Genomic DNA, 24,512 nt, shown 5'->3' with positions numbered 1-24,512 from the left:
AGCTGCCTTTGCTGACACACTATCCAGAAAGTTATGGCACTTCCCCCAAGTCACCAGCTGTGTTTGCTTGATGTTTTGAAAGAAGAAGTTAAGTCCAATGTTGATTAATGCTTGTCGGCATGTGTGTGCATGTCATGTGACAGCTCATCTTTGAGCCTTAGACCCTGCTTTCCATCATTGATGGGAAGAGAGTGGCAATACTATGTGTAGGGAAAATTGCATGCTTGGTCAGGGTCGCCCAGATAGCTCAGATGGCAGAGCACTGGCACGGTGTTCTAGAGGACTTGGGTTCGATTCCTGGTCTGGGCATGTCATTTTCCCACATGTATCAATTTAATTATTTAATCCTGATCTTTAATCTTATTGCTTCACTACGCCCACAGTTGTGTTTATAATAGAGGACGTGGATTTGTCCCCCCAATAGAGGAAGACCCTCTCGTGTTCAGGCTGTTGTTGCTCCAATGGTTGGCAGTGAGTGCCCCAGAAGCATTGACGGAAAGAGAGTGGCTATCATATGTGTGGGAAAATTGCATGCTTGGTCAGGGTTGCCCAGATAGCTCAGATGGCAGAGCACCGGTATGGTTTTCCAGAGGACCTGGGTTCGATTCCTGGTCTAGGCATGTAATTTTCCCACATATATCAATTTAAATAATGGAGTCATTTATTCATGTGGAGGCAATGATTAATTGGGCCTCCCTAAAAACACCTTAAGAAAAAAAAAAAAAAAAAAATTGTCAAAGATTTCTGAAATCTGTAACTTCTGCTCTAAAATAGAGTTGCTCTTTCAAAGAAAAAAAAAAAAAAAAAAAATTTGAACTATTTCTCCTTTCGGGCATTTGTAAATGGCAGGTACCTCATTGCTGAGCACATGTATCTCATTGCGGTTGGCATCTCATTGAGGTGTGTATCATTGCTGAGCACATAACCAACTAAGTTATCCTGTTGGTGGTGTTTATTTGGGAAGCATTGGTTAATTGGTAACCTGATAGACTTGGCCAATTCTTCCCTGTTTTTTTTCCTGCGAGTGTGCAATACCAATCATGCGTATTACTGTGCAAGTAGATATAATTAATATTTTCATGGGATGCTGAAAGCCCTCCCTCCAATTCAGGATGCTTACTGCCAGCACATTGGAGTGGAGTTCATGTTTATCAATGACCTGGAGCAGTGCCAATGGATTCGGCAGAAATTTGAGACTCCAGGAATCATGGCGATTTCAACAGATGACAAGCGCACCCTTCTCGCTCGTCTTGTCCGCAGCACTCGGTATGCCATCTAACATTCTGGTGGAGACATCCTTCCCCTTTGTTCTATCAATCCATGTTTATAAGAGGGCTATACAAAGCAAAGTGCCAGACTGGTATTATTTGGTGTAAATTTATATATACAGTGCCTTTAGAAAGTCTACACCCCCTTTCAAAATTTTCACCTTTTGTTGCTTTATAGACTGGAATTGAATTGCATTAAATCGGACTTTTCCACCTTTATTTACACATCGTAACCCACAACTTCCAAGTGAAAAACAAATTCTACAAATTTCAGAAAATTAATTAAAAATACAAAACTGCCAGTAACCCTCTTCTGGTGAAATTGCCAAAATCAAGACTCTCTGCTCACCTTCACTCCTTCATTCCTCTTTTCTCCCGCCTCTGGAACAAACTCCCTCACTCTCTTCAATCCCACTCCTCCCTCCAGGTCTTTAAAACAGCTGTTCACCACCATCTCTATCTTCCCCCATCCAAAACCTTGATCTATTCCAGCCCCGTTAATTCACCCTAAATCCACTTTCTTTCTTTTTTAAATACCGACTTTTTCTTTCCTGGAAGTTCCAGCAGTGTCCATGTGTTTTAAATTTTCCCACCCCCCGCCCCCCACGCCCCGCCTTCCCATGCCTCCTCCCCCCAAGCCCTCTCCCTCCCACGGATCTTCCGTTGTCCCTGTTCTCTGTTGTTGTACTTGTGTGCTTCGCTCTCTCTCCCCATCTTGTCTCCTGCTCCCTTTTTTTGTATTGTGTGTCTGTTCGGTGTTGTTTTTTTGTGATTGATGCATCTTCCCGCATCTTCCCTTCCCGAATTCCCGCATCTTCCATTCTCCCTTCCTCCATACCGCTCACCTCCCCCTCCGTAAAGGAGGTCGCTTTCCCTTGTATACAAAAAAAAAAAAAATCTTCTCTGAATGCTGTGGTGAGGCAGTTGCTTTAAAACAACTTGCATCCGCCTGGAATGAAAATCCAACTGAAGACAACCACAGATCATTCCACAAAGCTCGCAACTAGTGTGTTTACGTCCTTGAGAGCCAGGAAACAACATCTGTCCAATCTCAAGAATGAGCTTTCAAACTTGTCGCTCTCCTCTCAAACCTGGTGGCACCTTGTCCAGACTTGCACCCTCTGCCCTGTCTGCTTTGTCACCCTCAGGTATCTGCAGGCCACAATCTCATTCTTCCCTCCAGGTCTTCAAGACAGCTGCTCCCACCATCTCAAGCAATCCCCCATCCAAATCATGATATTTCTGCACCTGTTAAACCACCACCACCCCTCCCAAACATTTTGCTTATGCATCCGTATTGTCCACCCCTTGAGTTCGCTCTTACCGCTCATCGTTACCTGCATACCTTGTTTGTCCATCTCCTAATTTCTCCCTCTGTTTGGTGTTGGCGTTTTCCCTTTCTCCTGTTGTTCCTTTTGTTATGCTGTCATGATTTGTTCTGTGTCGTAGATGTTCCACGAACCTAGACCTGATCAAGGTCCTTCTTGCACGGTTGCTCAGTATGATCAGACAGCCAGCTCTAGGAAGGGTCTGGGTAGTTCCGTATTCTTTCCTTTTCCTCATGATGGAGCTCACCGTGTGCTTGGGAACTTTCAACATTATATAAATTGTTTTATGCCCTTCCCCAGATCTATGCCTCATCACCATTCTATCTCAAAGTTATACGGAAAGTTCCTTGGACTCCATGGTAGAGTTTCTGCTCTAAAATGCACTGTCAAATGTGAGACCTTGTATAGAAAGGTGTGTTTCTTTCTAAATCATGTCCTTCAATTAAATTGGCCACATGTGGACTCCAATGAAGTAGTAGAGACATCTCAAGGATAATCAAAGGAGATTGGATTGAACTGAGCTCAATTTGGAGAATCATAGCAAAGGGGGGTTTTTTGTTTTTTGTTTTTTGTATACAGGATCGACGCTCGTGAAAGAGCTAACATTTATCACACAAAAGAAAAATCAAACAGACACACAAAACATATAATAAGGGTAGAGGTAGACAAGATGGGGAGAGAAGGGGAAGCACACAAACACAACATTTGAGAGCAGGGACATCGTGAGATCTGTGGGAGGGCTTGGGGTGAGGAGGCATGGGAGGGGTGGGAGAAGTATAAAACACAAGGACACTGCAAGGACTTCCAGGAAGGAAGTTGGTATTTCAAAAAAGTGAATCTGGGGTGAAATTAACGGGGGTAGAAAAGATCAAGGTTTTAGATGGGGGAAGACAAGAGATGGTGGTGAACAGCTGTTTTAAAGACCTGGAGGGAGGAGTGGGTTTGAAGAGAGTGAGGGAGTTTGTTCCAGAGGCGGGAGAAAAGAGGAATGAAGGAGTGAAGGTGAGTAGAGTCTTGATTTTGGCAGTTTAACCATAAGAGGGTTGCAGGCAGATCTTGTGCGACCTGCACGAATATTTGGTGGACAGAGCCCAGAGAGAGCTGGAAGAGCAAGGCCTGAGAGGAGTCTGTTTAAGACAGAAAGCCCACCAACCTGCCTGAGGTGAGTAAGTGAAAGGCCCTCAGAGTTAGCTTCATCGCGGGAGATTCCAATGATTCTGAAAGCTTTGGTTTCAACAGCGTGAAGCCGAGTTATGTGTGAGGCAGGAGCACCGGCCCAGAGGGGAGAAGAGTATTCCAGTGAGCTGCGGATGAAAGCCTTGTATGTGGTGAGGAGCTCAGGTGTGCCAAGGAAGGACTTCGCACGACGGAGGATGCCCAGTCGGCGACTGGCTTTGGAGGCCAGATTTGAAATGTGGTTTTCTCAGGAAAGATCATGGCAGATAGTGAGACCCAAAAGCTTGAGTGACAGAACTTCTTGGAGAGGATTATTCAGAAAGTGGATGGGAGGGTTGTCCAGTCGGTCTTTTTGGAGAGACATAGTAAGAGTGTGAGATTTGTCAGGATTGAAAGACATGTTCCACTTGTTTGACCAGTCTGTGATGTTGTCCAGATCTGCAGAGAGTGAGAAGGCTGCAGACTGCCGATCTGAGGGAAGAGGAATGGAGCGGCAGAGAGTGGAGTCATCAGCAAAGAGATAGAGAGGATTTTCAAGAGAGTCAGAGAGATCATTGATGAAGACCAGAAAAAGCACAGGGCCCAGAACACTGCCTTGGGGAACTCCAGCCTGAACAGGAAGGGGAGATGAGAGAAACCCATTCAGGGCCACACATTGACTACGACTAGAGAGGAAGTCCGCAAGCCAAGCGTTGAGATTTCCATGGATACCATAGGAGGAGAGTTTGGTGAGCAGAGCGGGGTGCCAGTCCGTATCGAAGGCACGTGATATGTCAAGGGAGACAGCTCTAATTTCCTGTTTGGCATAGAGGACCTCCATCCATTGTTGAGACAGCAGAAACAGCATGTCCAGATTAGAGTCACCTGGTCTGAAACCAAATTGATGATCAGAGATCAAGCCATTTGAGAAGAGGAAAGATTTGATATCTGAAGCAATGATGGATTCCATGACTTTGCTGATAATTGGGAGAAGGGTGATTGGTCTGTAGTTGCAAGGACCTGTTTTTGCACCTTTTTGTGTAAAGCAGTGATGTTGGCTGATTTCCAAGGTGATGGCAGATGACCTTGGGCAAAAGAGAGGGTGAAGAGAACAGAGAGAGGGAGTGAAAGAGCGGCGCCGCAGGATTTTAGGACCCGTGGGCTGATGCCGTCAGGTCCAGTTGCAGAATCACAGTCAAGGGTTGACAGAAACTTTTCCACCTTGTCAGGAGGAAAGGACACAGAGTCCATGAACAGCTAGGTACGACTGGGTACGGTGGATACAGAAAGGGATGGGTTTGGGACACAAAATTTAGATGCAAACACAGAGTTGAGGCATTCAGCTTTTTCATGTGCGGAGTCAGCTGTGTAACCGTTTGAGGTAAGCGATGGGTTGGAGGGGGAACAAACACCAGAAACGGATTTGACCAGACGCCACCAGGATTTGGAAGAGGGAGACAGGTTTGAGATTTCGGTCTTGAGAATGAATGAATGAATGAATATGAATGAATGGTCTTGAGAGTGGAGAGATATTGTTTCCTGGCTCTCCTGAGAGTGGACACACTTGTTTCGTGCATTGTGAAAGGAAATGAGATTTCCTTCCGTTGGATTTGCTTTCCAGGAGGCGAAGGCAAGTTGTTTCTGGGCAACTGCCTCACCACAAGATTCCATGTACCATGGATGGGAGGAAGGGTATGACAACTGAAGGCGAGATGGGATAAATCTGCATGAAAGAGAGCAATTTACTTTGAAAGAATTCCCAGGATGAGTTGTTGTCAGAGGCGGTAGAGATGGGAGACCAGTCCAGATGATTGATGGCTGCTTGAAGACCGTGCCAGTTGGCCTGAATGAAATGCCAGACTCGTTGACACTGAGTAGGCTCTCTGAGAATGGTCAGAGAGATGTCCACTTTAACAAGCACATGATCAGATGAGCCGATTGGAGCAGAAGAAGAGCAGCAGACATTTTCAGGGAAGTTAGTCATAATCAAGTCTAGAAGAGAAGATGCTCCGTTGCCTGAGATCTGGGTCGGGAAATTGACAGATTGTGTCAGTCCCAGTGAGTCGCAGAAGTCCTTTGCTGAGGAGCCATGGCTGGTGAGAGAGGTACCCACACCCAGCCAACTGGCAAGGTGGCAATTGAAAACACTACATATGAGGAAGAGAGAGTTGGGAGGAGTTAATAGAAGTTGATCCATATTATCAGACAGCGAGATGTAGATGGAGTCATCACTGTTTAGTGGAAGGTACAACACACATCTGAACAAAAGGTGGGAGCGAAGGGGAAGCCGTAGCCAGAGGTACTCCTCGGGGTGAGGTGGAGAGAGGGCCGTTCAGGGTGAGTGAGGAAGAGAGTTTTTGATAAAGATAGCAATCCCACCTCCAGGACGATGCTCAGGTCTATCATACCAGAGGAGGGAGTAACCAGGAAGAGATATTAAGTAATCAGAGACATCATGAAGGAGGAAAGTTTCTGTTAAGCAGATCAAGTCTGGTTTGTCAGAAGCAACCTGTATGGAGATCAGTCAAATTTGAGCGAAGGCCCCTGATGTTTGAGGTCTATACTGTTAAGGAAGAGGAAGGGGGAGCATCGGATACAGAACGGGGGGGGGGGGGGGTTAGGGTAAGATGTGGAAGAGGAAGAAGAGGTAGGAGAGCTGTTGAAAGTGTCAGAGATTTCAGAATAGCTAGGAGAAAGGGAAGGATGGGGCGGACAAAAGGTTTGATGGTGATTGGGTGAGGCACAGTGAGGTGTTATTTGAGGGGGGTGTGGGGGAAAGCGGGGCAGAAGGTTGGGGGAGATGGAGGTGAGAGTTGGAAGGGGGAAGAAGTGGGGGGGGGGGAATGAGGGTTGGAGATTTGAAGGGGAGGGGCAAGGGGGGAGTTTATGAGGGTAGGGGTTAGGGGGGAGTTTAGGAGGGAAGGGGCAAGGGGGGGATTTGAAAGGGAGGGGAGGTGTGAGGAGGGAGCTTAGTAGGGGAGGGGTTAGGTGGAGTCGCGGAGGGAAGGGGCAAGGGGGGAGATTTGAAAGGGATGGGTGATGGGGAAGATTTTGAGGGGAGGGGCAAGGGGGGAGAATTGAAAGGGATGGGTGATGGGGAAGATTTGGAGGGGAGGGGCAAGGTGGGAGATTTGAAAGGGATGGGTGATGGGGAAGATTTGGAGGGGGAGGGGTGAGATTGGAATTTAGAAAGTGTACGATTAATGGGAAACGAACATTTATTGCAAAATGAGTTTCTTGTGACCTTCGAGTCAAAATACGTTTAAGGACGCTGAAGGAGGGGTGCAGTTTAGGGAATGTAGAAAAGAGGAACTGTAAGAGATGGAATTTTTTTTTGGAATGAATAGATTTGGTGAGCAAGTCGAAAACACCCTTTTAAAGAAGAAGAAGAAAAAGGTGTTATAATATATGACAGAATACAGTACTTCAGGGGAAAGTTTAAATATTTTTAAATTGAACAGCGAAAACTATCTGGGGAAATGGGGGTGAAACACGTGGTCGAAGAACGAACTAATGAATAAGAACAACGAATAAACGAATAAGAACAAAGAAGGAAATGTTGTTTTTTTTGTTGTTAAGATTTTAAAGAAGGAAGTATGGGGTGAAAAGACTGGGAAAAACTGAGAACGAAAGTAAATGGACCACAATCGACCGCTGAGAGAAAAAAAAGCCTCAAGGTAGGAAACAAAGTACTCGGTCACAAAAAAAACGCAGCACAAAATAACCCACGATTTTTTTATACAGGTATCAAAGATTAACACAAAGAATTTTCCTCGGGACACACTATAGGTACACACACCGATAGATAAATACAGTTTCGACAAAAATACAATTGTGAACTTTTTTTTTTTTTTTTTTTTTTTTTTTCCTATACTGAATCGAGGCTCGTGAAAGAGCTGACAACCGCGAGGGAAAGACAAAGACAGTACATGGGGACCGCGAGGGAAAGACAGTACATGGGGACCGCGAGGGAAAGACAAAAACAGCACATGGGGACCGCGAGGGAAAGACAAAGACAGTACATGGGGACCGCGAGGGAAAGACAAAGACAGTACATGGGGACCGCGAGGGAAAGACAAAGACAGTACATGGGGACCGCGAGGGAAAGACAAAGACAGTACATGGGGACCGCACATGGGGACCGCGAGGGAAAGACAGCACATGGGGACCGCGAGGGAAAGACAGTACATGGGGACCGCGAGGGAAAGACAGTACATGGGGACCGCATGGGGACCGCGAGGGAAAGACAGCACATGGGGACCGCGAGGGAAAGACAGTACATGGGGACCACGAGGGAAAGACAGTACATGGGGACTGCGAGGGAAAGACAAAGACAGCACATGGGGACCGCGAGGGAAAGACAAAGACAGTACATGGGGACCGCGAGGGAAAGACAAAGACAGTACATGGGGACCGCACATGGGGACCGCGAGGGAAAGACAGCACATGGGGACCGCGAGGGAAAGACAGCACATGGGGACCGCGAGGGAAAGACAGTACATGGGGACCGCACATGGGGACCGTGAGGGAAAGACAGCACATGGGGACCGCGAGGGAAAGACAGTACATGGGGACCGCGAGGGAAAGACAGTACATGGGGACCGCGAGGGAAAGACAAAAACAGTACATGGGGACCGCGAGGGAAAGACAAAAACAGTACATGGGGACCGCGAGGGAAAGACAGATCCCCGAAAAAAAAAAAAAAAAAAAAAAAATTACTTACCTTCGAAAGCGTGAGAGTGTGGACAGCTTCGAAAAACCGTGCCGTCGCCGACAAAGATCTCGCGAGATCTCAAATCACAGAGGGTTGAATACTGATTGACTCAAGACATTTCAGCTGTTCATTTTTAATTATTTTGTAAAAATGTCTAAAAGAAAAATTTCACCTTGACATTATAGGGTATTAAGTGTATATCAGTGACAAAAAATATAAATTTAATCCAAATTTAAATTCAGGCTGTAATACAGAAAAATGTGAAAAAATCAAGGGTGTGAATACTTTCTGAAGGCAGTGTGGTGGTGAGTTGTAGGTAAATAATCATGATGCTCTGTGAAGCCTTGGTATCTAATTAGTATAGACATTGTAACGAAACGATGTTAACCGAGGACACCCTGTATCATGTATAATTATTGTATATGTATATCTTTTGCATAAATGTTTATGGTTTTTCTGCCAATATATTTTGTGATCAACTAACCCTGGTGTTGGCTTAGCGGTTAGGGTGCCGGCTTGGGATCCTAGGGTCCTGGGTTCGAATCCCGGTCGATCACTGAATTAACACCAGGGGGGTTGACTCAGCCTGTCATCCTTCCGAGGTCGGCAAATTGAGTACCAGCTTGCTGGGATGAATGATCACGGTGTGTACCCCGATTTAGAATAGGTACACTGTATCCCTGCACATTGTAAGAGGCGACTAAGGGTTGGCGTCAGGAAGGGCATCCGGCCATAAAAACATTGCCTCAAACAGGGAACCATTATTGTCATGGGGCCCGCAAGGCTAACCCCCGCTCTAGCGGGGAAAATGGCCTTTAAAAAACGATCATTCATTCATTCATTCATATTTTGTGATCAACATCATCATTATCATTTTGATCTTATTTCCCTTTTCCAGTTATTTTTGCTGCAAGTGCACTGAGTTTTGTTATGGATAGTCACATCTCACCAAAATATCTGAAAAGATCAAATCTATCTCGAATGTGCTATGTGGCAAACTGAGACTATAGTCGATTTTTCAAACAATAAGTAATGTTATGAGCAAGAATGTACCTTGCATTTATTGGCCTATACATTGAACTTGATATTTAAACTTTGTTTTATTGTAGCATTACCTTTTCTTATTTTCTGCAGTTTCACTCTGTTGCAATATGAGTGCATATACAGTACTGTGCAAAAGATTGGGTTTTTCCAACTTTATTCATCCTTTCGGGTAAATTATTTAAATTATCAGTGATAACGGTGAAAGTGTTTGTTTTTGTATTTGTAAAGTATCAGCCTTTATAAATGCACGTGATACAAACTGCTTAATTAAACGAGTGCTGCGTTCGGAGATCGCTGATTGTTCCCGGTTTCACCAACTCGTAATATTAGCTAATCGAAAGCACTTTAAATTCTGCCTCATAATGCATACAACTGTATTTTGTTTTCCAAAAAGTGGGGTACCCCGAACACCAAGACCAAGACCAAGACCAAGAACACATAAGAACAGTGTCTCCAGGAACCATAAAAAAAAAAAAATTAAATAATGGAAAAATTATTCTTCAAAAAACGGGACACCATGGCCACCAAGACTAAACACTTAATGCCTCCCTCTGTGAACCATAATAACAAGAACGGTGTCATTTTATAGCATCGGTCAATACGGTGTGTGTCCGCCCTTTGCCTTCTTGAGTGCCATTGCTCTTTTACCCACCCATCCTGGGTATGACTGAAGCACTCTTCCAGGAATATTGTGCCAAATATCCTGTAGTACATTGCACAGTTCTGCAAGGTTAGTTGGATTCCTCTAGTTCTTCTCTGTTTCCAGGTAATCCCACATGGCTTTAATCCCACTCTGGGGTGGCCATTCTAGTACAGGCATTTTGTGAAAAACCTTTGGTCAACCTTGAACAAATTGCAACAAAAAGCATCTCTGCTGATTTATACTCCTAAATATGTTCTCTATCACATGTAAAAAGTATTCGTTGATCCTAGAAGTGGAAAGCTGTGAACATCACGAGAATATGACTCCACACAAAAATGTTATTCTACCCCATTTCAGCCTTCTTTAAATGTGTTGAAGCCTTAATGTTTCAATGGACTGTTAGATACTGATTACCTTCGCAAAAGCGGAAGGTTATGTTTTGATCGCTGTGTATTTATTTGTATGTCTGTGTGTGTGTGTGTATGTTATTCGCATAACTCAAAAAGTATTCAACCGAATTGCATGAAATTTGGTGGGATGATTGGTTATTATACGGGACACATTTGATTAGATTTTGGGAGCAATCGGGTCAAAGGTCAAGGTCACGAAAAGGTCAAAATCGTATTTTTGTTGTTCTGTTCCCTACACTCCCATGCCAAGTACAGAACAGTAGCTGCGGCGAAGGTATGCGCTCTACCGAGTGCCCGTTCTAGTTTTTATTGTAACTTTTGGCAAGCAGTTTGGGTTTGAAGGACTGAGCGTGAGTCCCAGCCGATAGCTAAAAAGTTTAAAAATACAATAATGAAATGAATAGGAATACTGAGGCACATACAGAGTACATACTATTTTCGACACGTCATAACAGAAGTCAAGTTAGGAATTATGCTTGCATAATTATGTTATTCATGATGAAATAAAACGCTGAAGTTTATTACCTTCGCAAAAGCGGAAGGTTATGTTTTGATCGCTGTGTATTTATTTGTATGTCTGTGTGTGTGTGTGTGTGTGTGTGTTATTCGCATAACTCAAAAAGTATTCAACCGAATTGCATGAAATTTGGTGGGATGATTGGTTATTATACGGGACACATTTGATTAGATTTTGGGAGCAATCGGGTCAAAGGTCAGGGGGGTCACGACCTTGCAAAATGTGCGTTTTTTGTCATAACTCGGTCAATTCTTATCCGATTTGCATGAAATCAGCACCAAACTGTTCACTGTTCTGTTCCCTACACTCCCATGCCAAGTACAGAACAGTAGCTGCGGCGAAGGTATGCGCTCTACCGAGTGCCCGTTCTAGTTTGCAATTATTTCAGGTTGCCATTGCACAAACGAATTAAAAAATAAAAATACAAATATTGAATAATATGAACTGGCAGGACTAATCATGGTAAAACATAATGCCAAATTGTAAGCATAACAAGCATAATACCAAGAACCTTCACAATACTGAGAGCTTTCAGAAAACAACAAAGAGTCTGCGGAGAACTTGACAGTGAACATGTACATATTATTGTCGTGCGATCCCTTCGGTTAACACCGTAGGACCGCGGAGGACTGAACGGCTTTACTGGAGGCGACGATCAAATACGGATTTGGCTATAAATGCACGGGAGGAAGAATGAAGGTGAAGAAGCGCAAGCGCCTACCTGTAGATCCGACGGCAGCCTTCAAATCAACCCTGCAATTTAATGAACTCGAACACGGGAGGTAAAATGTACAAAAGGAATGATTCATTACGAAACCCGATACAAGGAAGCGCCACGGTAAATAAATAATGTTCCTAGATCGGGATCCCGCACACCGACTTCATATACAGGACAAAGGAGGAATCGCCAAAATAAATGTTCGTTATGTGCATCTGTGGGTGCGAGCCTATCTGTCTGTAGTCAAGGAGGGTCCGGCTTCGAGCGCAGTCGTCTGACCGTGGCTCCGGTCAGCGGGAAGCAGGTCTCGATGCGGGCCTGTTCGCGTGCCGTCAGGCCTCGCCGAGCGCCTCACTGCAAGCTCCTCGTCAGTCACACCCAAGGTCCCGTCCGCTCGCAGCACCGAAAGCACCAAAAAGCACCGAGCACCATGACGAGCCAAAAGCACTGAAGGTCCAACGCAGGGCAAGCGATCTCCACACGAAGCCAATCTCCAACACAAAGCCGATCTCCAACACGAGGCACGAAGAGAACTTCAGGGAAGCACAGAGAGAGACGGGAACGGAAAGGGCCAGGGAAGAGGGCGAAATGCCGGTGAGTCAGCAGTTTTATCACTCAGCCTGTGACGTCAGTTCTTTCTCCACTCCAACCAGCGCAGTGACCCCCGTCTTCCTGAATCTTCCCACTCCGCTGGCTTCCTCCCATTGGCCGAGTGCTTCCTGCCCACCATGTCACGCCGTCCTCGTGGCCAACCACCAGTCCTTCCGTTCCCTCCAATCACGGGGCAGTTCTCTGTCCCTTCCACAGACCAATCACAGTCCTCCTGGGCGTGGCTATAGCCTGCCACGAGGCTCGTTGCTCGGCCAGCTGGTGGTGTGGCTGGCTGTGGCCCATGCGGCTGTGCCCCGATCTGGCTTTCTTCCTGTTTCCCAAAGTCGTTGTGGTAAGGGAGGGGAATTGTTTAATGTGTGCACTAAGGACCTATCTAAGTGTTTATACGAGTGCGTTGCCATAATGGACACTGGGTTGGTGGCAGAGGGGACAAACGAAGGAATTTTACCCATAATCCCTGCACTATTTAGCACGCCCCGCCCCCTCGTGGCGGGGACACCAATACAACTTATACCGACAAACCGGGCTAAACATAGAGCTTATTACAAGGTAGATTCCCTATCGCGACAGACGAAGCGTGATACCTATTCAGATCTACCTGGCTCTATATATATCACTGTACCTAAATTCATAACATCATATTTATGCAAGAGAAGCATAGATTTGCGTAGAAGATGAGTAGTTGCCACATTACCAGCATCTCCCCACCATGGCTAACTTGTCTCAATGTACAAGATGCATTGAGAAGCCAACAACGTCATCATCTTCATCTTCAGCAAATGCCAGCTGCGTTGTCTTTGTGCAACCGGATACCCTGCAGTTTCCCCAAGCAGGAGTACACATGTCGTGCTTCTTGCATGTGCAGCTCAAGCTGCTGCAGTCGGTCTGGTTGTTACTCCTGATGATAGAAGTATTGCCCAGTGACCAGTGCACTCTGCCCTGATTATCTTGCACAGGATGTCTACCATATCCATGTACCGAACCCATAGCTGCAGTCTGCAAGACATCTTTACAGACTCAGGTTGATTTTCAAGATGATCACAGATTCTGTTCAGCACTATCAGACTGACAAGTTTCTTCTACAGACAATGAACCATCCATTAGCTTCTTATAGAGAACAGCAACTTCGTCCAGTTCTGATATCTCCCACTCATATCTGCAGCAGTGTCATCATCTGATAGAGTTGCGGCTGCTTCATCAGAATCCAAATCTTCAGATTGTCTTCTGAGTTGCCAAATTTATGTGGTAGAGTGACATCAAATGTGTTGTTGGACAGCAGCAGAGCATTTAATTCTGCGTCCACAATGAAGTGTGCTCGAACTGTGTGAACAATGAATGGCCTTGCCAGTCGGCATGCGGATTACTGCATTGGGTGCTTTAAACATAAAATGAGATGAGTAAACATCCATGCATATTTCAGTGAGTTCTAATGGGTACACATTGGCTAACTGGGTCTGTCAGAAGTACAGTTATACTCGTGCAATAAAAGCACAGTGAATCGAGATTAAGCAGGGTGCCGTCATATGCTTTCCCACAATCCAAAATAAAAATATTGATTTCTGGAATTTTCCCTCACAGGGTTCCTTAACACTTTTTAGATGTCATAGAGGACACCTTCCTAGGAATGATGCAAGTGAGAGCTTGTGTTGCAATTTGTTCGAGGCCATGGTCCATAATACCTGTGCTTGTCTAACACTTGGCGCACACTGGCTGTAACCATGTTCACCAGATACTGTTTTACTATATTGGAAGTGTGTTTTGGATCATTATCTTTTGGAAAATGAATCCTCTTCCAATTAAATGATTTCCACTTGGAACCACATGGTGCTGCAGTATCTGCTTGTACTTTTCTTTTGTTAGCGTCTCATTGATTTTTAACTGGTTTCCCAACACCAAAAGCTGAGTTACAATCCCAGACAGTCAGAGCCTCCCCCGTGTTTAACAGGCGTATGCAAACTTTTGGATACAAAGAGTTTAAACTTCGATTCATCTGACCAGAGTACTCGATTCTATTGTTTATTCACCCAATCTTGGTGTTGCCTTACAAATTTCAGTCTTTTCACCTTATTCTGTCATCTTAGTAGTGGTTTAGTTGCTGCAACTCTGCCATGGGGACCTGCTGTAATCGGCCTTCTGTGCACAATGCTGTGTGAAATGTTAATGTTCAGGCCTGCTCTCTACATTTGTCAGCTGCTGCCTCGATTTTCTTCTGTCGTGCAATCTGAGCATCTTTAAGTGCTTCTCTTGCCTTGTGGAGGTTCTTCTTTGTCTTCTTGCCCTTTTCTTGTCTTGTACCAATCCAGTTTCTTTCAGGCTTTGCAAAGTGTACCTCGAACCATTATAGGAGATCTTTAGTCTTTCTGCAATTTTCTTCATAGTGTGCCCTTCTTGCAGAGTTTGGATCTTCACATCCTGCTCTGTTCAAAGTTGCTTCAAAGTTTCTAATCTGTTGAAATGCCCTTCTCAACCCACTCAGACTTTCAAGCAAGAGAACAAACAAGCTGATGAAAACTAATTTCACCTATTCACTGATTTTCCACATTTATTGTGGTTTTTTGCACTTTGCATTAATATAACTGGTGTTGATTACTTCAATAATTTATTATTATTTACTGTACAAAAATCCACAAACTGTTTCCTGCGTACTTTCCTTGTGGCAAGTGGATATTAGCACGTGATTATATGATTTTGTGACGGATCTCGCTGCTCTCCGATAACCCTGAGTCCGAGGCATCTGTAAAAAGACCATGGACACAGTCTACAACACTTCCCTCTGGCCAAATCTTCACACCCAGGGTCAGTTTACCATACCTGTGACATGATTGAAGCAGATGTGGAACTGTTACCGCAGCTACGTAATGGATGTTAATTGCCTGAGCGAATCACAATTTGTGCCGCACCCTGTTGTTCTGAGGCCACTCAACCCTGGGGCAATGGCCCTCAGGCACGCTATGACATGATCAAAGTAGGACAGAACAGGCCAAGTCAAGACAGTTTCAAGCTTGTATTGGCAATGGCAGGCAAGCGAGTATTTACAACACTATAACATTCTCATTACCTCTACATGACATACCTGCTCTTGGAATTCTTAGCCAATCACTTAGCACTTTAACTAAAGGATCCAGACACCCGAAGAAGTGAAAGAGGGGTAAGAAGAGGCAGAGGTGAGAAAGCAGTAGTTGGGTTTGGTGTTGCGGGCCCGAAACCTGAGTTTCCACCACCCAATGGTCTGACCTGATGGTCCTTTGATTCACCTCTTCATGTTCCCTCCTCCACTCTGCTTGCGCTCCCTCAGAGCATCCGATAGTACGGTCTCTGCACATGATGGTGCTCCGCTTGAGCTCCTGGGGTTTGAGAGCCCGATGGTACGGATTACTGCATGCGATGGTATGCAGCAGTTTGTGGTTGGAGAACTGCTGGTGGCAAGGTGAAGGAGTGCCCAATGGTGCGGATGGCTGCACGTGATGGTATGTGGCCGTTTCTGGCAGGAGAACGGCTGGCGGTGAAGTGAGGAGCCACTATATGGCCGGGCAATGAGGTGAGGCAACCGGGTTGAAGCAAAGATGCGTCAGGGCTTGAGGTTAAAAGGTGTGTGGAGACCAGATGACGCGAAAGGTAATTGAAATGTGCTGATGGAGCAAGCGGTGTGAAGCGAGAATGAACGAGATTAAACTAAGGAAAGAAAGAAAAAGACAGAATGAGTGAGAAGTAACAAAGCGAACAAGACAGAGAATAAAGCGAAGCGCACACGCATTGCTAATTAAGCGAAATACACCCTGTGCTGGTAAAGCGAATGCACTGCAGAATGTTGAAGCATATGCATAGAGCCATCTACACTCACACTTGGCCAATAAAAGCGAACCTACTTATTTGCTGTATTGGCGAGCAGCGTTCGACGCTTGCTGCTCTGCCTAACAACCGTTCATCATTGACTGACCCTCGCTGACCCATGGGGCTTTCAGGAAAGGGGGGAGGTCCTACATGCCTGTTATTTCAAGATGGTTTATCGCTTTCCTTCGCTTGCATGCGAACTCGCATCTGGGGCTGTCGTGGCAAGTCTGTGTTTGTCTCTTGTGAGAAATGGCCCAAGCCCAGAATGTAAAGGGGAAAAGAGCATGTACCTAAACTAATGGTCACAACGCATGCTTATTCATATGAATACAACCTATTCTTAAGACATAAACAGAATAGTATGAGACATAACCAGCTTTACCTCATGCCTTTGTCGCTTCGTTTTTCCCCGGGGATTCACAACGGTCACAATATGTTTATGACTCGTACCTTTTTTGGCATGTTTTGAACTATTGTGTAACATGTTTGTAGAACCTTTTGATCATGCCTCATAAAACTTTGCAATGCCAAAAATTTCTCAACTATCAATAATCTGCTGTTTTTTTTAGTACAAGTGCTTTTCCTCCACCCTCCCAAATGAAGTGAGCTGAGAGAATTTAAATGCAACATGATTTGTTGCTTAATTTATTTACCACAAGTGGTTGGTTGTATGTATTTTCTATTTATAGGTTTTTAATATAACGACTGTTTTTCCCTTCCACAATCCCACCATTTTCCTTTAATGACAGATTTGAAGAATTCCTTGCCAGGAAGTGGGCGTCAGAGAAACGGTTTGGGGTGGAAGGCTGTGAAGTCCTCATTCCCGCTCTCAAAACTATCATCGACCAGTCGAGTGAACTGGGTGTTGACTATGTCATCATGGGTATGCCCCACCGGTAAGGCATGTTGAAGAAATAGGCCTATTAATAAAATGATTTTAAACACCCTGCCCACCTCCCACCCCACTGTCTTTCATTGTTGAGAATTTTTTTTTGAAAAGAAAAAAAGGAAATAAATTATGGAGCATTCAGCTACTTTTCCACTTAGTGGAGGCTTAACTTTGAGCTTTCTAATCTAGGTTTGAAAGTACAACTTAAGAGGAGAACATCTAATGCAAGTACGAATGTAACTACAGTCACGTGAAAAAGTAAGTACACCCCATGTTAAGTTTTGACTTTTTGAACATATTTAAACATACAGCTATTTGATCTTCATTTCAACAATATTGACAGATAAAGGTGATATAATATAACAAATATCATGAAACATTTACATTTTGTAGTCCATTGTATAGTTTAAGTAAACATAAATGCAAATTTCGCATGTGGAAAAAGTAAGTACACCCCTACATTTATCACTACTTCAAATACCTAAAATTAGAAGCAGGTGCACCAGCTCAGGTGCAAATGATTAGAACATCGTTAGAGAGGATCTTGGAGGAACCTGTCTTATTTAAACCTCAGACATTTAGTTTGGTTTGCTCTTTGTTGTTGAAGTGTGCGGCGTCACCGTGCCCAGATCAAAAGAGCTCTGAGGGCTTCAGAAAGTAGGTTATAGATGCCAAGGAGTCTGGGAAGGGATTTAAAAAGATCTCCAAACAATTTGAAATCAATCATTCGACTGTCCGGAAGATCATCTACAAGTGGAGAAGATTCCAAACAACTGCCAACTTTGACTGCCAACAGTCATTCACAGTAGACAACTGCATCTCCTTCCTTTCATTCTTCCAAAGCAAAATTGACAACATCTACAACAGCTTAACCACCACCGCACCTGCTCCCCCTCAAACCACCTGCCCCCCCTTATCCTGCCAACCCCTGTCTCAGTTCTCCCCAGTCTCCCCTACTGACCTCTCTGAACTCCTCATAGGAATGAAAACTGCCACCTGCACTCTTGACCCCATCCCCTCCAGCTTTGTCAAGGCCTCCCTTCCTGCTCTCTCTCCACTTATCACTGCAACAATAAACTCCTCCCTGTCTACAGGCATCGTCCCACCATCCCTCAAAATTGCTGCTGTTACCCCCATTCTGAAAAAACCTGGACTCAACCCTGACACCCTAAACAACTTCAGACCCATCTCCAACCTACCCTTTCTGTCAAAAGTTTTGGAACGCGCTGTAGCCACTCAACTTAAACATCACCTCTCTGCCAATAACCTGTATGAAACATTCCAATCCGGATTCCGCTCCAACCACAGTACTGAAACTGCTCTCCTCAAAATCACCAACGACCTTCTCCTCTCCTCTGACGCTGGCAACCTCAACATTCTCATCCTCCTCGACCTCAGCGCCGCCTTTGACACCATCAATCACACCATCCTCCTCACCCGACTTGAAAGCACCTTTAACATTACCGGCACTGCCCTCTCTTGGATCAAATCATGCCTCTCCGAAAGACGCCAGTTCATCTCCATCAATAACTGCAAATCCCCCACTGCTCCCCTCCCCTAAGGTGTCCCCCAAGGTTCAGTTCTTGGCCCCCTCCTCTTCATCCTGTACCTGTCCCCCCTTGGTCACTTAATCCGCCGTCATGGTCTCCAATTCCACTGCTTTGCCGATGTCATCCAGCTTTTCATCTCCACCAAGTCCATCTCCACCGCCACCCACTCTATCCTGACAAACTGCATCACTGAAATAAAATCCTGGCTTCAAATCAACTTCCTCAAACTTAACTATGATAAATCTGAAATAATCATCATTGGCCCAAAAACGCTCACCAAATCCACCCATAACTTTGCCCTCAACATTGACGGTTTCCCAGTATCCACCTCCCCTCACATCCGGAATCTTGGCATCATCTTTGACCAAACCCTCTCCTTCGACAAATACACTAAACAGATCACAAAGACAGCCTTCTTTCACCTGAAAAAGATCGCCCGTCTCCGTCCATCCCACTCCTCCACGGCTGCAGAAACCCTCATCCACGCCTTCATCACCTCCCGTCTGGACTACTGCAACAGCCTCCTCTTTGGTTCACCCTCAATAATCATCAATAAACTCCAATACATTCAGAACTCCGCTGCCCGTCTACTCACCCATTCCCGGACCCGTGACCACATCACCCCCGTCCTTTACAAGCTTCACTGGCTCCCCATCCCCCAGAGAATCAAGTACAAAATCCTCCTCTTGACCTACAAAGCCCTCCATAACCTGGCCCCATCCTACCTGACTGACCTCCTCTCCAGACACACTCCCACCCGCAACCTCTGCTCTGATGGTACCAACCTCCTGACCCCCCCCCCCCCCCATGCGGACCAAATTCAGATCCTGGGGGGACAGAGCCTTCTCCATCGCTGCTCCCACCCTCTGGAACTCACTACCTCACACCATCAGAGACTCCTCCTCACTCACCACATTCAAAACATCACTCAAGACCCACATGTTCAACACTGCATTCAACATTTAACCCACAGCATTTAACCCCTGACTATCTCTTCTCCTTCTCCTTCCTTTTGCTTTGATTATTTACCTGTTGATTTTTGTCTTTTTGCACTTGTTTTTTTGTACTCTGTCAAAGCGTCTTTGGGCTTCTTGAAAAGCGCTGTATAAAATAAATGTATTATTATTATTATTATTATTATAACTTGTTCAGGCCAGGCCGCCCCAGCAAGTTCAGCCCGAGAGCAGACCGCAAGATGCTGAAAGAAGTCTCTAAGAACCCCAAAATGTCATCACGGGACCTACAGGTAGCTCTTGCCACTGTTGATGTCAAAGTGCACGAGTCTACCATTAGAAAGAGGCTGCACAAATTTGATCTACATGGGAGGTGTGCCAGGAGGAAACCTTTGCTGTCCAGAAAGAACATCAGGGCAAGACTAAAGTTTGCCAATGAACACCTAGGCAAAGACCAGCACTTCTGGAACAATGTCCTCTGGACAGATGAGTCAAAGGTAGAGCTATTTGGCCACAGTACCAGAAGACATGTTTGGCGAAAACCAAAGACAGCATTTGACCACAAGAACCTGATACCAACTATAAAGCATGGTGGTGGAAATATTATGGTTTGGAGCAGCTTTGCTGCATCAGGGCCTGGGCAGCTCACCATCATAGAATCCACTATGAATTCTTCATTGTACCAGAGGGTGCTTGAGGATAATGTGAGACCATCTGTCAGAAAGTTGAAGCTCAACCGAAGGTGGACCTTGCAACATGACAATGACCCTAAAAATACCAGTAAATCCACCAAGAAATGGCTGAAAAGAAAGAAATGGAGGGTTCTGGAATGGCCAAGTCAAAGCCCGGATCTAAATCCCATCGAGATGTTGTGGGGGGATTTGAAACGAGCTGTGCATGCAAGAAACCCCTCCAACATCGCACAGCTGAAAGAATTCTGCATGGAGGAGTGGGCAAAAATTTCTCCCAGTCGATGTCAGAGACTGCTGGACAGTTATAAGAAACGCCTACTTGAGGTTGTTTCTGCCAAAGGGGGCAATACCACCTATTGGAGCCAAGGGTGTACTTACTTTTTCCACATGTGAAATTTGCATTTATGTTTATTTAAATTATACAATGGACTACAAAATGTAAATGCTTCATGATATTTGTTATGTTATATCATCTTTATCTATCAATATTGTTGAAATGAAGATCAAATAGCTGTATGTTGAAATATTGTTATGTCTGGGGGGTAAAGCAATATCTAGAGCCAGGTAGATCTGTATAGGTCGGTATTCGACTGTCGCGATAGGGAATCTACCTGTAATAAGTTCTTTATGTTTAGGCATTTGTCGGGATAAGATATATGATTGTGGATCTACCAGGAGATCTGTGTGATAGTTAGTTAGGGAATAATGAGTATAGCCCTTGTATGTCTCACCTAGTCGTCAAACCTTTGTCCATTATGGCACTGCAAACCACATAAACATTAGTTAGGACCTTTAGTACAACACTAAATGATGCCCTTCCCCCCTGTCATGACTTTGGAAGAAATCAGGCTGGAACACCGCCACAATTGGCCGCCACCATTTACACCTCCGAAAGGCCTACCAACCTCGCATAGCACGTGTTATGAAGAAGGAGCAGGAGTGGAGAGAACGGCAGTGACGCAGAGGGCGTGAGCTGGATGAGCCGGCGAGTCGTGGGAGGCTCTGATTGGCAGAGCAGTGCGCCAATGTGACGTCATCGGCCAGGGATATTATCGAGGGTCGGACGCCATTTTCGGCAGGGCAGTTTGCAGTGCGCAGTTTGGCAGTGAGCAATTGAAAAGCGAGTTGGAAGGACGAGACGTGCAGTCACACCTGCATTCTCCCCGTTCCTGTCTTTTTGTGCTTCGTGTGAGGATTGACCTTGGGTGAAGCAGCTGGCCTGCGTTGGGTGCCTTGGAGCTTGGTGCACCGACCTCGTGGGCGGCGAGAGGATCGGAGCTTGGAGCAAGGCCTCGTGGGTGCATCGGGGCCGTGGTGGACAGCAGCCGAAGCCAACGACTAGACAGATAAGCCGAGCTCCGCGTGTACACTTGACATAAAAGACGTGTTTCTTTGGTATTCATATCCCCTCGTCTCGTTTTTGATATCTGGTGTGCGGGATCCCGATTTAGAATAGTTCATTACCGGCGCGTATTTTCCTGTCCTTGCTTTTCAATAATAAATCCTTGTATTATTTTTGTATATATCTGAACGCAGTTTTCCTGGGTGTTTGATTTTAATAGCTGAGGCTTCGGGGCTCTCGTCGTTCCCCTCCATCCTGCGTGCTTTGATTTGGAATCCGCTATTGAGTTTTCGCCTCGGGAGTTTAAAGCCTCGTAATCAGCCTCCGCAACTCTGATGATAATCGCAGTTGCGTGACAATATGTTGAAAAAGTCAAAACTTTACATGGGGTGCACTTACTTTTTCATGTGACTGTACATTAAACAAAAGCAGATTTGGTTGAATTTGTTTTTATTTATTTATAGTGTCTATGAGCTGCACACACAAATGGTACACACCCATATAAACCAATCCATGAGACAACACTGGACTTGAATTCGGACAACACAGACGCTGAGCTTGGGACAAGTGATGTGACGTTTTGGTGCACTTTGGATACCAGCGACGCCATATTTCATTTTGAGGTTTTTTTCACGCTATGTCCGCTAAATTCAGAGCATCAAACACGCACCATTTTTTAAAGTGTTTGAAATACTTTGGCCTGGGTTGGAGTCGACCTCCCAGACTTTAAGTAGACGCTCTACTTCTTATGCCACCGAGTCTGGTATAATGTTTGTTCTTGCATGTTGAAGCAAAAATATAAACTCGTATCACTAACTTCCAATCATAATTACAACATCCCACATTCCCTTTCATTTCTGCCTTTACTATGGCATTGAGGAAAATGAATACAGGCAAAAGCTGTTCAGCGTCTTTCACTCTCATCTCTTTCTGGCACAGCGCTACCTTAGAGCACAACACTGCTTCAATACTACTATGTAATGTATCGTCACTCTTGGTCATGAAAGTCTCCACAAAACGTCTTGATTTTCCCTAAAATATTGGAGAAATTTGTTTTTGAGGTAAAAAGCAGAAATCGCAAATATGAAAATGTCTCTGAAACACCTGGTCCGCTTGGTGAAAGACAGAATGACTATTAATAAGGGATTGGATAGCGTAGGGGGGGGGGGGGGGTTATGCCACATGTGTTTATATTTGTGCATGCTCTGCAACATGCATGTCATGCATAACCATGCAAAAACGCATACTCTTGTCACATGACATCGGTACTGCAGCTACAAGAAGTTGTTTTGGTGTTGTGAAATATCAATTTCACCAGTGTAAGGATCCTCTTCACGATGTTATATTACCCTTGGGGCAATCTGTTTATTAATTTATTCAAATACAGTGGAAAGTTCGACCACCCCCTCCCCCCACCCACCCGCTCCCAAACTAATCTATGGAATGACATAATCCCCACCAAACCTTCCCTTATATGTACATGATAATCAAAGTAAAATCTCCCCAACAAGAAAATGAAATCCCATAATGTATTCATCGATGAAATATTAATGAAATGTATTTGTACATGTACGCACTTTCATCATGCAGTGGGCGTCTGAATGTGCTGGCAAATGTCATCAGGAAGGACTTGGAGCAGATATTCTGCCAGTTTGACTCAAAACTGGAAGCTGCAGACGAGGTGATTATCTTTTCGCAACTTATTTTGTTTCCATTAAAAAAAAGTTCTGTTCCTCCACATTCCTTTCCCTCACTTTCCTTTCCTTTTTCTTCGTTTGAACCATTCATCCACTATGTCGTTTGCTTTTCCTCCTTTGTGCTTCACTTTTGGCACTGTCGATCTCTTTTAAGACTCGCTGTTCTGTTCTCCCTCAAATCGCAATGACTGACTGATCAGGGTTCTGGCGATGTGAAGTACCACCTGGGAATGTACCATGAGCGCAGGAACAGGGCGACCGAGAGGGACATCACATTATCCCTTGTTGCCAACCCCTCGCACTTGGAGGCGGTGGACCCAGTGGTACAGGGAAAAACCAAGGCGGAGCAGTTTTATCGTGGAGACCCTGATGGCCACAGGGTAGGATTTGCTGAATAAAGTTTTGTACGGTACTGTTTTTGAAAACTGGTGATGATTGAGTAGTATTCAGAGAGGGAACCCCAGGTTTTGAAACCATTTGTTTTCTACCTTGTCATTTTCTTTGTTGGCAGGTGATGTCTATTTTGATGCATGGGGATGCAGCATTTTCTGGGCAGGGCATTGTGTACGAGACCTTCCATCTGAGTGACCTTCCATCTTACACCACACATGGGACTATTCATGTTGTTGTCAATAATCAGGTCAATATCCCTTCCTTATCTCTGTTATTCATATTTGTGTCTCCACTTTTTTCCTGTGCTGTGCTTCTCTCCCCTGCTCAATTTCCCCTGCCCATGAACATTACTTGGAATGGTATTCGAACCCCCACAAATTGAGATGTATAAACTGGTTTTTTGGGGGGTTTTTTCTCTCACCCAGCCCTCCCACCTACTTTTTCCATTCTGCCATGTTCCATCCTGATCTTCCTCCAACGTTCCAAATTGAATGCCTGCACATCGCATGCTGATCCTGCTCGCCAATTCCCGCTTTTAATTCTTCCATCAGATTGGCTTCACGACAGACCCCCGTTCTTCCCGCTCATCCCCTTACTGCACCGATGTGGCGCGTGTGGTCAACGCTCCTATATTCCACGTGAATGGAGATGATCCGGAGGCGGTGCTGCATGTGTGCAGGGTTGCTGCACAATGGCGCCACGACTTCCACAAGGACGTTGTCGTCGACCTGGTCTGTTTATATCTGCCTTTCGGCT

General features: G+C 45.1%; 1 protein-coding gene across 5 annotated transcripts in view; it reads left to right on the top strand.

The window, feature by feature from the left end:
* LOC137439177 (2-oxoglutarate dehydrogenase complex component E1) overlaps positions 1-24,512 on the top strand; it is an 89,092-nt gene that overhangs the window by 25,262 nt on the left and 39,318 nt on the right. For all 5 annotated transcript variants that reach the window (XR_013621332.1, XM_068134928.2, XM_068134935.2 and 2 more), the window contains exons 6-11: positions 1,112-1,266; positions 16,990-17,136; positions 23,257-23,347; positions 23,564-23,743; positions 23,875-24,003; positions 24,308-24,487. Coding sequence is in view for 4 of the 5 variants with exons in the window: in XM_068134928.2 (XP_067991029.1) it covers positions 1,112-1,266; positions 16,990-17,136; positions 23,257-23,347; positions 23,564-23,743; positions 23,875-24,003; positions 24,308-24,487 (882 nt within the window). In the remaining variant the exon portion in view is untranslated. The remainder of the gene's footprint in view (positions 1-1,111; positions 1,267-16,989; positions 17,137-23,256; positions 23,348-23,563; positions 23,744-23,874; positions 24,004-24,307; positions 24,488-24,512) is intronic.

This window comes from Myxine glutinosa, chromosome 1, assembly GCF_964187855.1.
Source record: "Myxine glutinosa chromosome 1, kmMyxGlut1.1, whole genome shotgun sequence".
NCBI classification, from domain to species: Eukaryota; Metazoa; Chordata; class Myxini; order Myxiniformes; family Myxinidae; genus Myxine; species Myxine glutinosa.
The sequence above is the reverse complement of the archived record's forward strand: the minus strand, read 5'-3'. Positions and strand labels throughout refer to the sequence as shown.